Raw genomic sequence first — 14,199 nt, forward strand, 5'->3', positions numbered from 1 at the left:
GATGCCAACATCATAGGACAACAGTGTCAAAACACTGTAATTCACTAAATACTAAAAATCTCTGGGAGGAATAATCTGAATAATGATGTATGTGGGCTGGTAGCTGTTAAAAGTGCAAGTCGCTAAGAAAACTAAAAAAGTGCAAAAAAATTCACTGCATGATTATTGGTACAGTACAAGAGTATTGATTGATATTGAAATTTCCAATCCAATTAGTGTTTTTGGACTGTGGGGGGAATCTGGAGTACCCGGAGGAAACCCCACGACGACATGGGGAGAACATGCAAACTCCGCACACATGTAACCCAGGCGGAGACTTGAACCAGGGACCCAGAGGTGTGAGGCAACAGTGCTAATCACTGCACCACCATGGCGTCCCCTCATATATATCATTACAATTAAACTATGATTGTTTTTACAAGATTAGGTAGATACATCCATTCATTTTTCGGAACCACTTGTCCTATTCAGGGTAGTAGGGAGTCTGGAGCCGATCCCCAAGTCTACGAGTACAAGGCAGGGAATAACCTACTGTAGGATGGGGCGCCAACCCATTGTAGGGCAAAAGATTAGGTAAATTTGGAATTAAATTCCTAAACGTAAGGCATTTTGCAGAGTCACTTCTTCAGCAGATACAGTACACAAAGTTCTGATCTATTTTTTTTTAATGCTGAAACTCATGCAAAGAAATGTACAATTTACCTATTTATATTCTAATACAGAAATTCTAATAGGGTACCTTGCATGCTTTACTTGAATATCAAGGTAAAGTGACAGATATCTCATGGACATAATGTACAGGGCTGTATATCCTCTGTGTCCCTGCAAGTGCAGAGTATGTAGTAAAGTGCAAATACATGCCTAATTATAACCCATGGCATACTTTGTAGTCAAAGCCTGTGCATGCATTGTTCGCACAAACTGAGATCCCATGAAGACAGGTGCTTATGAATATTCATTGCCTGTGACACTTTTTTATGCTTAGTTCTGATTTGAATCACTATCATTATGACTAAAAGCTTTTCACCCATGAATTTTTGGGTCTAAATAGGTGTCAGGCCTGCCTGCTCATTATCACTTATGAATGCTGTTAGAGATCTTCACCCGAATGAGCTGAGAGAAGACTCGGTCAAAGCTGCTAGTTCAAAACATAGCATTTGGCTAACATGTTAGACAAAAGTAATCACGCATTATGTTTTACCATTACGGCTCCTTCAGCCTAAGAATGGCAACTGCATTTATTAACTCCTAAAACCTAAAGATATTATGTCCCTTCTCTTATGGTAAAGTGTTGCTTCTTTTATTGCTTGAATCTGACATTTTGTTCAATTAGTACAGAAACACATTACAACTGGAACTATTCCTGTGTTCTGGGCATGGAGGTTCTAAACCCATAATGGGGGTGTGCATCTATGACCCTATGTGACGTATGACTTCCTACCTGCTACTTCAACTAACTGCTGCTGAACCCTTGGACTACAATGTCTAAATATGAATCACTTTAGGGTGGAAAGCTGGGAAATATCGAAGGACAAAATCATGAAGACATATCTGTAGATCATCACAAATATTCCCTGTGTGCCTTGACATTTTTTTCCTAATATGACTGTAGAAAAACAAAGGATATCTAAAGGAACATGTGCCAGTTCATGTCTTACAGCAGACCAGGTGATTCTTCTTTAGATTAAGCATAGATCAATAGCTTATTCTCAAAACTACTCAAGGTGTGGATTATGAGCACAATCAGTATCCCTTACAGTGGTGACTCCAGTGTCCTTGGAACGGCACGTTGTTCAGGTTAATGAGCCTGTTACGTGACTCTGAGTACAGGCTTATAAACTGAAGCCATTGAGGACATATTCATTCAGATCCCAGATTTACAGTAAAATATCTACTACTATAACTACTAGAATCCTGCTAGAATTAAGGAACACAACACATGCCTGCCACCTACTGGTGTGATAGGGTTCTATGTTCTTATTTTTTGGGCCATTTGAAGGAGCCAATCGTGCAGCAGACAGATCACCATCTCTGCATTGTCACTTCATTTATTTTATGCTTTTATCAAAAGCGACTTACAACAGAGAAAATAATTATAGCATATTTGTACCCCCTGGGACCTGAACCCACAACCTTTGCATCTTTAGTTCAATGCTCCACCTGTTGTGCTCCTGAAGCATGCACATATCAGCACCCAGGCATTTGGAACTGACCTCAGCTCAGACCACAGATGAGACACCACCACAGGCTGACAAAGGCCATTTCTAGTGGATTCTAAGGTCAGCATTCCTAAGCTTGGTCATCACAGCTTAGTCCAAATCACCCTGTAGCCCATCTTACTCTGAGACTGCTGTTACACACCACGGCTCATCTTTTCTGTAGCTGCCCTTCATGAAAAGTGAATTGAATCAAACCCAATTGTGGGCTTCCAAGAGGCCAACATGAATTTATTAGCTGTGAGAGCTACCTGCATTGCGTACCATAGATGTGATTACTACAAGTCGGGGGCGGTAAGTAGCACCTGCGAACGAGTTACACTTAACACTGTAATTTCCTGCCCCAAGAGGCTTGAGTAAACACTGGGGCTGCATCCCTCAGCACTCAGCTGGGGCTTGCAGCGACAGCGGAAGCCAAACAAAGCCCCCCTCGCCCTGAAGCCTTTCAACCTGTGCCAGGTCAAGAGACAACCACCCCCACCCCAAAAGCTACAAATTTCAGAGCTGAATTTCAGGGCCTCAATGGTATTCTTACCAATGTACCTGAGCACCGCTTTACCATGCTGAAACTCTGCGACCAGCTCCTTGTCAGGGCAAGAAATTTAAGAGGAATACAATAAATCTTGTCAATTGCTATTGTAGGGATAGCTTGGGCAATTGTGGTTCAATGTGAGTTTGAGTCTAACCAGCTCACTTCATGGGGGATGCTGTGTAGCCCACTGGGTTAAATCTCTGTGCCTGTGATTAGAAAGTCTGGTTTGAATCCTATGTGTTATAAGCCTTTAACACCACCACACCCCCCCACCCCCACAAAATGTCTGCTAAGCCTGCACACAGACCCTGGGTTTTGCTCCCACCTGCCTGAATGTCTCAAAGGAAAGCAAGATGGGACATGCAAAAAGAAACATTCCACTGCACTTGTAAAAATGGCAAAAAGAAAGTCATCATTACATTGATATTGCAACCCGAAGTTGACCTTGCCACCCAAGTATGCAAAACCACATTCAACAGAATCAAATGGAGATCTTACCATTATCTGGCTTTAAATATCACCCAAAAATCCACAGTAGACAGCAGTGCCAGTAATTTGCTGAAGTACAGCACGCCAGCTTCTTCGCTTGTTGTCTCTAGGTCATGTGACCCGCTGTTGCAGATACGCATGTAGTGTTGGTGCGACTGCCACTTGAGTCACTTGATGGATCTCATGACCTCAAAAGTCAGTTTCTACACGGGTGATGAAACGTAACAGTTTCTGTGCGGTGCGCAAATTAATTCAAGAGGTGTAATTCATTAACGGCACAACGAAAACCGCGTAAGCGAGCGAGGAGCTTTTCTTACGCCAGAGTGCCATCAGACACATCACCACCAGGACAGCTAACATCTCAAGGGTAAAGAGATAAAGAGAACTCCCTGAAGGAGCTGCTGTAGGTCACAAAACAAACTAAGTGTGGAAATTTCCTCTATTATCTTCCCTAAATCCCCTGAACACCTCCAAAACCTAGTCTGGAGACATCAGTCCTTAACTCACAAAAGGACAGCAATGACTGACATAGCCAGTGATGGGGATGGGTTCAAGCATCGGTCTGGCATTTCACAGTCGACCAAAATGACAAACTACTGACACAGCAAGGTCACGAGAAAGGGGAGAGTGATAGCCAAGGCAGCGGCATAGCAGCAATCAGTCCAGACATTTCCATAAGCTTGGTCTGTAACAGATAGACTCCATCATATGCCATTGTCTCAGTTTTTGTATTTCCGTGCCAAGCCAAATTGTACAATAGTATAATTCTATAGCCCATTAATGAAACCATGAAACAGTGGATATTATCTACTCAGATTCAAGGCTCAGTGTTAGGAGAAACTTAGAAAATGCTCAGATGGAATTTTACCTGAACAACCTGCTATTTTGGGTCAGTAATGGAGGGCTCCAGGTGTAATCCGACACTGTGACAGTATGACACTGTGAAGTGTGGCACCAGCCTAGGTGTAGCACAGTGACAATATCATACCACTGGTTAATTAATCTGTGCTACTGGTTTCCCAGTGCACACACCTTAAAAGAATGTTCTCCTGAGCGTAATCAGTGTCAGACAGTAAATCAACATTACATTTGTTTGTTGACTCAAAGGCGAGAGAAATTCCTCAGCATGTTATGTTGATCCATTTTGGCTCTTACTTGGCACATATTGCCACCTAGTGGAGGTATTTGGGCAAGCAAGTCTTGTGAAAATTAGCTGGATCAGACACAATTGTTGTCCAGAATCATTAAGGATTTAAGACTGTTAACACTTTAAAATGAGGTCTGTTCATGTATTACATTTTATGTGACAGGTCCAATGTTTTGAAAAGAACAATTTAAGATTTTCACTGGATTTGGGAACACTTCCTCATAAAATACAATTTCAAGGGTTGTTTCATGGCAGATTTCCTGAATTACACAGATAAAAGGTTCGGGTCAGTATTTCTCCTCCATTTAGAAGGACCCAATGCTGGGAGCAGCTGTAAAACTGCTCCTCAACATGGAACTTATTGAGTCACTTCACTGTAATTATGAAAACATTCTACTACCTTTTATTTGTTATTCTAACATTAAAATACAAAAATAAAATAGTTCAAACACCAGCTCCAGGAGTCATAAGATGTTTCTTGTTATATGTGTACTTCTATATACTATAATGACAATAAAGATTTTGAATTGCATTGAAGGAATCTAAAGTTTATCCATATCCAATCGAAAATGTAGACTACAGAGGCAGTCATTACACCTGGCTAATTGCAGTGCTTGATGCAAATTCTTCGTTTTTGGCTTTCGGTCTGCTGGAGAATCATTTGCAGCTGTCTGGGAGAGGCCAAGCGGTAAGGAAGTAGGTGCTGTGAACAGCTTATGTGCAACTGTCAAGATTCCTAGCACTGTATATTTGAGATACCAAACTAAATTAGCAGCTTGTTGTCACGATCGCAGGCTGACGAAGCGGCGATCGTGCGGGTAAGGAAGCAGGCAGGCAGAGTACGGGATCAAACACGGGTTTAATGAATATACGGGGACCGGGAAACAACTCACGCTTACAAACATCAATGACAGACAAGGAAAACTGGGGAGACCAGGACTTAAATGCACAGGACTGATTGAAAGCAAACGGACACAGCTGGGTACGATCCGGGAAACACACGTGGGTAAGCAGGGGGCGTGGTACACAGGAGGAGCGGACGAGCCGGGCATGACACTTGTTGTGTGTTTTTTATTTTAATATCACACCAAACTGAAACTGAACATCCATACAAGTATATACAGACATACCCCATAACTGTGAAGTTTGGTGCCCATCTTCTCCTGTAAATTTGTCTCCTCAGTTCTCTGTCTCTTATAGCTCTAGTCCCTAATGTGTTTCCCTGCTCCATGGGCTGCCACGTACCTCAATGGGTTGAGTTAGTGGCTCAAAAGCTGACACCCTTCTATTGGTGGATTCAAAGATAGCCTTCCTAACATTTTGTTTATTTTCTGGGTTTTTAGTTTATCCTCAGCTTTTGGTTTTCCCTGGTATCCCGTTTGTGTCCCAGTGAACCAAGCAGGCGACTCCATTTAGGGTTTGAACAGCTTCATATCCGCAGGGTCAGAAAAAGCAGCAGGAGGATTTCTTGCTAAATATTTTGCTAAAAACTTCGGTCAGATTAAAATGTGTATCTGCCTTAAAGGCTTCAAGGAAAATCCAAAAATCTTACAAAGTGGAGGAAGACATGAGATTATCAAGGTTTCTTTATAAATGAAATGAAGTTGAGATAAATCTGTGTGACTTTGGTGTAAATTCAAACATCAACAAACTGGGTCAGTAACATCTTAATGAGCCATCTCACTCTACTGCTGATTATTCAGTCGCATTCACCTGCTGATGAGCGAAATTAGCACACAGATCATCACCAAGATAAAGATATGTTACCTCCAAAACGCAGGGGCCTGCCTGAAATCACACCGATTCCATTCTTATATATTGCAGGATCTTTGATGTGTTAGAAGTCATACTACCAATTTACATATGAGCAGGGTCTGATATAACTGGAACACAAGCACAGGTTATATAAAATAACCTTCATACTGTTAATGCATACTTGCGTACCATTTATGTCAATCCCTGCATATGACACTGTAATTGGTACTGACAGCAGCCTGTTGAAGCACCTGGAATGTACAACCCCGTTTCCAGAAGAGGTGGGTCGCTATGTAAAATTTCTCAGTTTCAACATTTAATATCTTGTCTTTGTTCTACCTTCAATTAAAAACTGGTTTGCATGATTTGTAAATCACTGCATTAGGTTTTTATTTACATTTTGCACAGCATCCCAACTTTTTTGGAAATGGGGTTGTAAAATCAGTACTCTCTGATTTCCCGAAGAACAGAATAAAACAGCACCAAAGAGCAGTTCCCTGAAAGCAGAGTGCTGTACTCATAAACATATATGGCTCCTAGGTGAACGGTCATCTTGTGGCCTAGCAAGTTTGATAAGAACCATGGTTTTGTTGCAAGTTGGCAGATATCACGTGGTGAATCAGCAGGAGCTGGGAAGCACCCCACTGTGGATCCTGCACAATCACAGAGCATTCCTCTCCTGATACATGCCAGAGCAAATGCTCCCGACCAACAACTCTGTTCATACATCTCACACAAAAGGACAAAAAGGGGGACCACAATTTCTCAGTGCGGCTGATACTGTACCCCCTTCTGTAAGTCCCATGTTTCTGTGCTTCGAAACATCTACAATGCTTAACTTAAACAGGAAACTCATTAAACTTCTGAAGTCAAGTGTATTTACAAAAAAAGGAACATTAATCACAGAAAAGCAGCCACAGGAGTTTCCATAGCAACACAAGTCACGACTGCTGTTAAGACATTTTTTGAGGTAGGATTTAAAGTCTGCTGTATAAACCACATATAAATATAATTTAATAAACTTAGCCTTTAATCACATATGACATAAGAGAATTTGCATTTTAGATTATTACACTAATTTTTTATATTTTCCATAATATTCTAACAGGATCAGCAAGGATAGGGTAGGGTAGCTGGTTACCTGTGTTCCCTTCACACATGATGCAGCAATTTCTCCACAAGACCTTTGAAAAAACCTGTGGATACAAAGAGACAGAGATAAGCATGAGCCCCATCAGATCACCTATCCTTTTTCCATTTTTGATCACAAGAAAATACTTTATCCAGCCACTCATCCATAAAGACATATACCCAGAAGCACACGACATGATGCAGGAGAGGCTCAAGACTTCAGCCAGGACATACAGGTTTATACATATAAATTAATACACTATGGCAAATTTGTGGACTACACGTGGAAACTAGAGTAATGAAGGCATTAATTGGGCTACTGGGTGTATTATCAGTTTACAAATCAGTTTAGAAAGAGCCTAAAAGTGACGCAAAGTTCATGTGTGGACAGTGAACACGGCACAAGACATTCTACAAGCAGCAACATTCGTCATTTAACAGCAGACCATACAGCCCTGGATGTCAGCAGTCGATGGGTGTCTGAAGGGCAATAGACAGACGAAGTAAACTGGGTGAGGAGATATACAGTCAAAAAGACAAGAGCAGCAAGTGAAATCAAAGGCGTTTGATGTTTATGACGCATAATATTTGACGACAGCATAAAAATGTTTTGTAAATTATACTGTTATACCAATCAAGCGTTTTCTATATTACAGTATACTATGTGGACGTATTACAATTACAGTGACCCTTACTGCGCCCTGACGGCCAGCAGAGACCGCTCTGCCACCAAAGACAAACACACCGACTCCCGCGGCGGAAAGTCAATTTGCGAAAATTAAATGCATTATAAGCTCAACAACGGCGCTAATGGTAAGAACTACTAAATTATAGAAGCATTTTCTTTTATTATTCCAGAATGGATACGTTGGTATAGTGCCGAGGTTTAAAACATTACCATATATCAATAATTTCATACAACAATTAAAATATACCTGGCTAGTTTGTGATATGTGATTGACAAATGCATCGGTAAATGTATAAGATTCACAAACACTTTCAACTCACTAATCTTGTTTTTCATTTAACCGTTTCATCAAAAAATTATATCTCTTTCTTAGAAATAAAACTTAAAAGACGACTTTTATATTTTTTTTTTACATTTTAACACAAATATTTTTCATACTGTATTATAACAGTACCTTCTTGAGCGCTGTCATTCTAGGCAACTCCGGGGTTTTTAGCCTCCTTTTCACATGTTGGGCTTTGTCACCGAAGTTTGTGCTGCTGAATTTGATATTATACCGTGCCGTTGCTATATTTATCCATCCCCGTCCCGGTTTCCATGAGCTGCCGCTCAAGCGCTTGTTTTGCGCAAGTCAATAAAAACAGCGGCGAAGGCAGGCAGCACCGGACACGTAAATACGCCATTTTGATAAGGCTCAGGACGTTTTAATAACGGTCACATGGGTTTCTCACCATGGCAATGGTGATGATGAGGGACAGCTCGCGCCGCTGCGGCCAAGCGCTGACAATCGTTTTAATCAATCCGTTTAAATTCCTTCGCGCAATTAAGTACTGAGGAAGGTCACTGAAACATGCGACATAGTGTAAACGAGCGGTCTTACAGCTGAATACCACCATTTTACGTATATGTACATTTTTCCTATCCTTGCCAAAGAAACTAGCCAGCAAACCTTAACCAATAGTTTAATTATAATCCGTATATCCTAAACTAAAATACCGTCTGTGGTCTTAATTAGAGTCATGCATTCGTCAAGAACATGGAGTTAAACCGAGCAGCTAAAGAATGCTTGTTCTGATTACTTTAAACTTTTTAAAAGTTTTGAATTCTCTAAAACACACGCAAATCCGTACTAGTCAGTCTGCAGCTCGTTAAAATGAGCCCCATGCACCGCTGACAAAGGGAAAATAACTCAATCATCATGAAAACCGTCACAACTAAACAACAGTAAGCAAAATGATGTTTATGAAACAATTAACCACTATTAAAAAATTCTCACTGCCAGTGTGTCAAATTGAATTTTATTAAATTAGTTAATTATTCCATATAATTCTTCTCTGGAAAATAGAGCATGAAGTTAGTTCCTGTCAGATTTACTTCGCGACAGACAGCAAATAAAAGAGATGTTCATTTAAATCATCCATTCGATTAGTTTCAAATTATGGCTGATGGAAGGACAGACTGTCAGGTGGTTCAGTGGAAACTCTGAGGGTGTGTCCAGAAACAAACTCTCTCCACACTCAATGCTAGAAACAGACGACCACGGGAGCAATGGGGGTTCCTTTAAGACAGGGTTACCCAGCTCCGTTTCTAGAAGGCAGAATCCAACAGTTTGCAGATTTCCCTGCTCAGACACACCTACTAAACCTGCTAATTGGTTGATTAAGATATCTTTGAGCATGGGAAATCTGCAAACTCTGTTGGATTAAGGACCAGAACTGGGGAATCCTGATTTAGGGTTATCCCTATGGCTCTGGGAGGATAAGGGGTTGGAAGATGGATGGATTTGCCTAAATATTTTTTTTTATAAACAAAAAGTTATGTATACTGTAAATGAAGAAAACTTAAAAAAAATCTAAGATGGAGCTGGGATTTCTTCCTTTGCCAAGGTGACAGCCAGACACTTGGACTCATCACTGCAATGCAGTCTCAGTGCCAAGTGACAGATCTCCTCTGATCCTCTGGCTCATCATCTGGCCCAATAGTCAGACTGGGCTGCCAGTCAGAACCCTAAAACCTCCCCAGGGGCAAGCGAGAGAGTGCAAATGCTTGGTGTTAGCTTCAAGGGTGCAAGAATCTGCTTTCGGCCATATGGCTGTAGGTGGTACTGCGGTGAGGGCGGCAGTGGTGTAAACTTGATTTAAGTGATATGGTAGATGAGGCGTATAAAGTCAAATGGTGTTGCGTGGTATGCCTATGTCGAGGCTGTCAGCCAATCACTGCTGGACAATGGCAGTAAGTCCTTTAATCTCTAGTGATCCACCACATGGCTCACTTACCTACAGGGAAAGTCGTGTATTCTGTTTGTGGTGGCAGACCAAGCAGACAGCTCATGGTCCAGACTTCCTACCAAGCATTGCAGCTCAGGGGGGCTTCCATTGTCACTATATTTTAGGCCTGTGAGCAAGAGACTCATGATCCCTTGCTCCTCAAATGCCTGAGTAAATGAGACATGATCGTGGAGACTGCCAAGATTTCCCAGGTTGCCTCCTGGCTATATCAGGTGACTGCAGTGTTGCGAAAAGTCTCTCTGAACTGCCAGCACCTCCAAGACATTTTGCAGGTCATTGGTATTTTGTAACAATACTAAACCTAGCATGGAGCTCAGGAAATATGCTATCGAAATGACTGCTTGTGTCTGGTTTGTTTTAAAAGGCATGAATCTGAATGAGATTCCAAAAAGTTGATCTAAGGGCGTTTTCACACCTGTAGTTCATTTGCTCTGGTCAGAATAGGTTGACAGGTCTGTAAAAACTTGGAGTGTTTAGTTCTGTTTGTTTTTACACAGATAAAAATACAAATGAATTAAAATGCACCACTACAAACCACGTGACAATGTCCATTTCCCTTATTAGTCAGATGTGTTTGTGGTGGGAGCAAGAAAGTAAATAAAGGTAGAAGGTCCTGTGTTCGGGGCTACTACACATTTCTATGCAGTTTTACATGGAGTCACATCAGAGATGGCACTTGTCCGTAGCTATACTAATTATCTGTGCAAAATACCAGGTTACACTACACTAGGACAATGCCAAATTCACTTTGATAACACACATTAAAAATGCTGTACTTCCTCAGACTTCGCAAAAAAAGATGCTCTGCCTTCAGATGACTGAGCAGAAGAAGAGAGCTAATATGAAAAATCTGAAATTTTTTCACACTTACATAAGCACACATGTTGGGTCAAACGTTTGGGGAGGCCATACACTTTCATTTCAACACAATAACTTTTCAAACAGAAAGATGATTTCAGTGGTTTATTTTTGCAAAGTATCCATCTTTCCATCTTCCATACCGGCTTGTCCTATTTAGGGTTGCGGAGAGATTATCCGAGAAGCTATGGGTGCAAGGCAGGGAACAACCCAGGATGGGGCTACAACCCATCACATAGCAAAGAGCCTTCAACTGAGAAGAGAACATTGTTGATTCACACCTTAAAACAGAATTTAAAAAATTGTAAATTTGTAAAAAATAATATAGAGTAGTCTCTTAATTTTTCCACAGCTGTATATATACTGTGTATGCATGTGTGTGTGTGTGTGTGTGGAGACCTTTTTTCAGTCCCCACAAGAGGAACCTCAGTTTCATAAAAAAAGTGACTGGAATTAAAAAACTAAAAATGTCAATAGTCCTGTATTTTGTTTGGTTACTTGTGGTTAAGGTTAGGGCTGGGTAGGACCAGTAGGTAGGACCTCTGCCTGATTTGTTATATCTAATAATTTTGGAATTCATATTTTGAAGAAATAAATTTATACCACTCAGTCAAATGTTTTGTGCTTGAAATATCGTGTTAACATTGTATGACGTCCCCAAACTGAGCAGGATATTTTAATTATTAAGTGTATTGTTTTAATGCAATCATGTTTGCCCATTATCTTAAAGGGCGCCAGTAATTCCTGAGCTGACAGCATGCAACATATTGATCATTGCCATCCTGCTCTCCTTTGGAATATTACAATGACTGTAGTGGAGAAAACCAAGCAGTTAATGTAGCGTTTATGCTTGTTTACCTGTAAGTATGGCCTTCTGCATCCAAGCTATGCAGTGGAGCCAGCGACAAGCATTGACTTTTCATGGGGTTGGATAGCGCATCGTCCATGGGACAACTTCACAGGGCTGGACATGACAAAATACATCTCACTCTTCATCCTAAGCTAGATTACCTAAGGGGCCATACAAGAGGGCGTATTAACTCCACATTGTGTCCTGCAGTCCGGCTGAATAGATACAGACTCCATTTTTTCTTGATGTACCTTGATAGTCCTTTATGTCTTTTCAGCTCTGGGATTTTTATGAATGGGTGGAGTTGCTACACTGTAAATGATTGCAGTTCGTTTACAGCAGGATTTCAGCATTATTTACTGTTATTTTTAAATACAGCACTTTATTTAATAAGAAATAAATTACACTCCATTGACTGTTTTTTTAGTAGAACTACAATGCAATCCTAAAATTCACCACTTTATTGCTAATCAACTGTCCAAAACATCGTAAGTAATATCATGTGGGATTTATTGAGTTTCTTGAGAAGAGCAAAGTTTAACTGCAGCCGTGAGCTGCATGGAGCTGCCGGTTTCCTTCAGGCATCTCCAACCATATTACTAATTATTTGGCAGGTAGCAACTATTTAATCCATAAATCGTTTCAAGTTTTTATCAGTGATTTTTCCAATTTGTTATTATCGCACATCAATGTGTGATAAATTCAGCAGCTAGCAAAATTTTGATAGATGATAGCAGCTAGTAGGGCGGCATGGTAGTGCAGTGGTTAGCACTGTTGCCTCACACCTCTGGCACCCAGGTTTGAGTCTCCGCCTGGGTCACATGTGTGTGGAGATTGCATGTTCTCTCCATGTCGTCGTGGGGTTTCCTCCGGGTACTCCGGTTTCCCCCCACAGTCCAAAAACATGCTGAGGCTAATTGGAGTTACGAAATTGCCCGTAGGTGTGCATGTGTGAGTGAATGGTGTGTGAGTGTGCCCTGCGATGGGCTGGCTCCCCATCCTGGGTTGTTCCCTGCCTCATGCCCATTGCTTCCGCGATAGGCTCCAGACCCCCCGCAACCCAGTAGGATAAGCGGTTTGGAAAATTGATAGATGGATGGATGGATTGCAGCTAGCTAGAATTTCATAGATTATTGCTTTTAAATGAGACGACACAATGAGCTCATTTTAATTTGTAAATGTCTATGATTAATTCTTAAATCATTTCGAAGTCTATCAGTGATGTTTCTTCGCATTACTGAGCATGTGCGCGTTATGACAGAAGCATTCAGCGACTAGCTAGAATTTCTACAAGTAGCTCATGTTAATTTCTACATGTCGAAGTCAACGTGTGGACTAGGGATGCAATGGTTCTCCAAAAAAAAGGCGCACATAGCACATAGATCCTTTTAATTAAAATGGTAGTTTACAAATCCTGTCTTAGCTCAAAGTGTTCGGGATGACATGGATTATCTGGTCACCTTACTTCAACTCGGACAGGCGAAAAAAGCTATAACAAGGGCACTGGGAAACACCTTTAATTGTACCATGGGGACTTTTAGTGCTACCTGTTGTTACTGGGGCAGTTGAAATGAGAGACAGTTCCTGTTACACAAATACTGATTCAGGATATTATAGAAAGAGATCATAGAAATCTTTCCAGAGGTTTGACACGTGTAAAACCTGTATCTGTTGTGTTTTTGGTGACATTCTATTGCACTATGCATTTGCTACTTTTTACTGTGTTTAAGTTTACACTAAAATACTATGAAGGTACTCAAAAAAACAAGTTCATACTGAATTTTCAATTAATGGTACAAATAAAAAGAAAGGATACTCAACAATTACTTAAACTGCAGATGTTTATTAAATGTTCACATTTTTTCAGGAAATGAATCCTCCAATAAAATGCTTAAAGTCTTTATATTAAAAACTTACATTAAACTGCCTCACTTTCCTCTAATATAAAAACAGACTGGCAATCCACCTTCTAGCTGTGGATCCAGCGCAAGGTCACTGGAGGTCTGGCTTCTAACCCTTGCATGCTACACCTGGCAGCACAGGGCAGCTGAATCCTGACACCAATGCAGTGTCTTGCCTTGTGCTCATCCTGCAGAAACCCTGCTCAGAATAAATGGTAGATGGACGGAACTGATGCCTACATGTCATAGGCCTACTTACATTAATCTAAACACCACATAGGCTAATAATATAGTTGTTTTTTACGCATTAATTACACGCGCACACAGTGAAAGCTGTATAAAAT

General features: G+C 40.9%; 1 protein-coding gene across 1 annotated transcript in view; it reads right to left on the reverse strand.

Annotated features, from left to right (window-relative positions):
• The window catches only part of LOC125714931 (disks large-associated protein 2-like), a 110,562-nt gene extending 101,947 nt beyond the window's left edge, over window positions 1–8,615 (reverse strand). Inside the window, 2 exon segments of the mRNA XM_048986037.1 lie at window positions 7,281–7,335; window positions 8,413–8,615. Coding sequence (XP_048841994.1) covers window positions 7,281–7,335; window positions 8,413–8,430 — 73 coding nt within the window. The 5' untranslated portion in view covers window positions 8,431–8,615.
• Between the last annotated feature and the right edge of the window lie 5,584 nt (window positions 8,616–14,199).

The sequence above is a fragment of the Brienomyrus brachyistius genome, chromosome 19 (assembly GCF_023856365.1).
Source record: "Brienomyrus brachyistius isolate T26 chromosome 19, BBRACH_0.4, whole genome shotgun sequence".
Lineage (NCBI taxonomy): Eukaryota > Metazoa > Chordata > Actinopteri > Osteoglossiformes > Mormyridae > Brienomyrus > Brienomyrus brachyistius.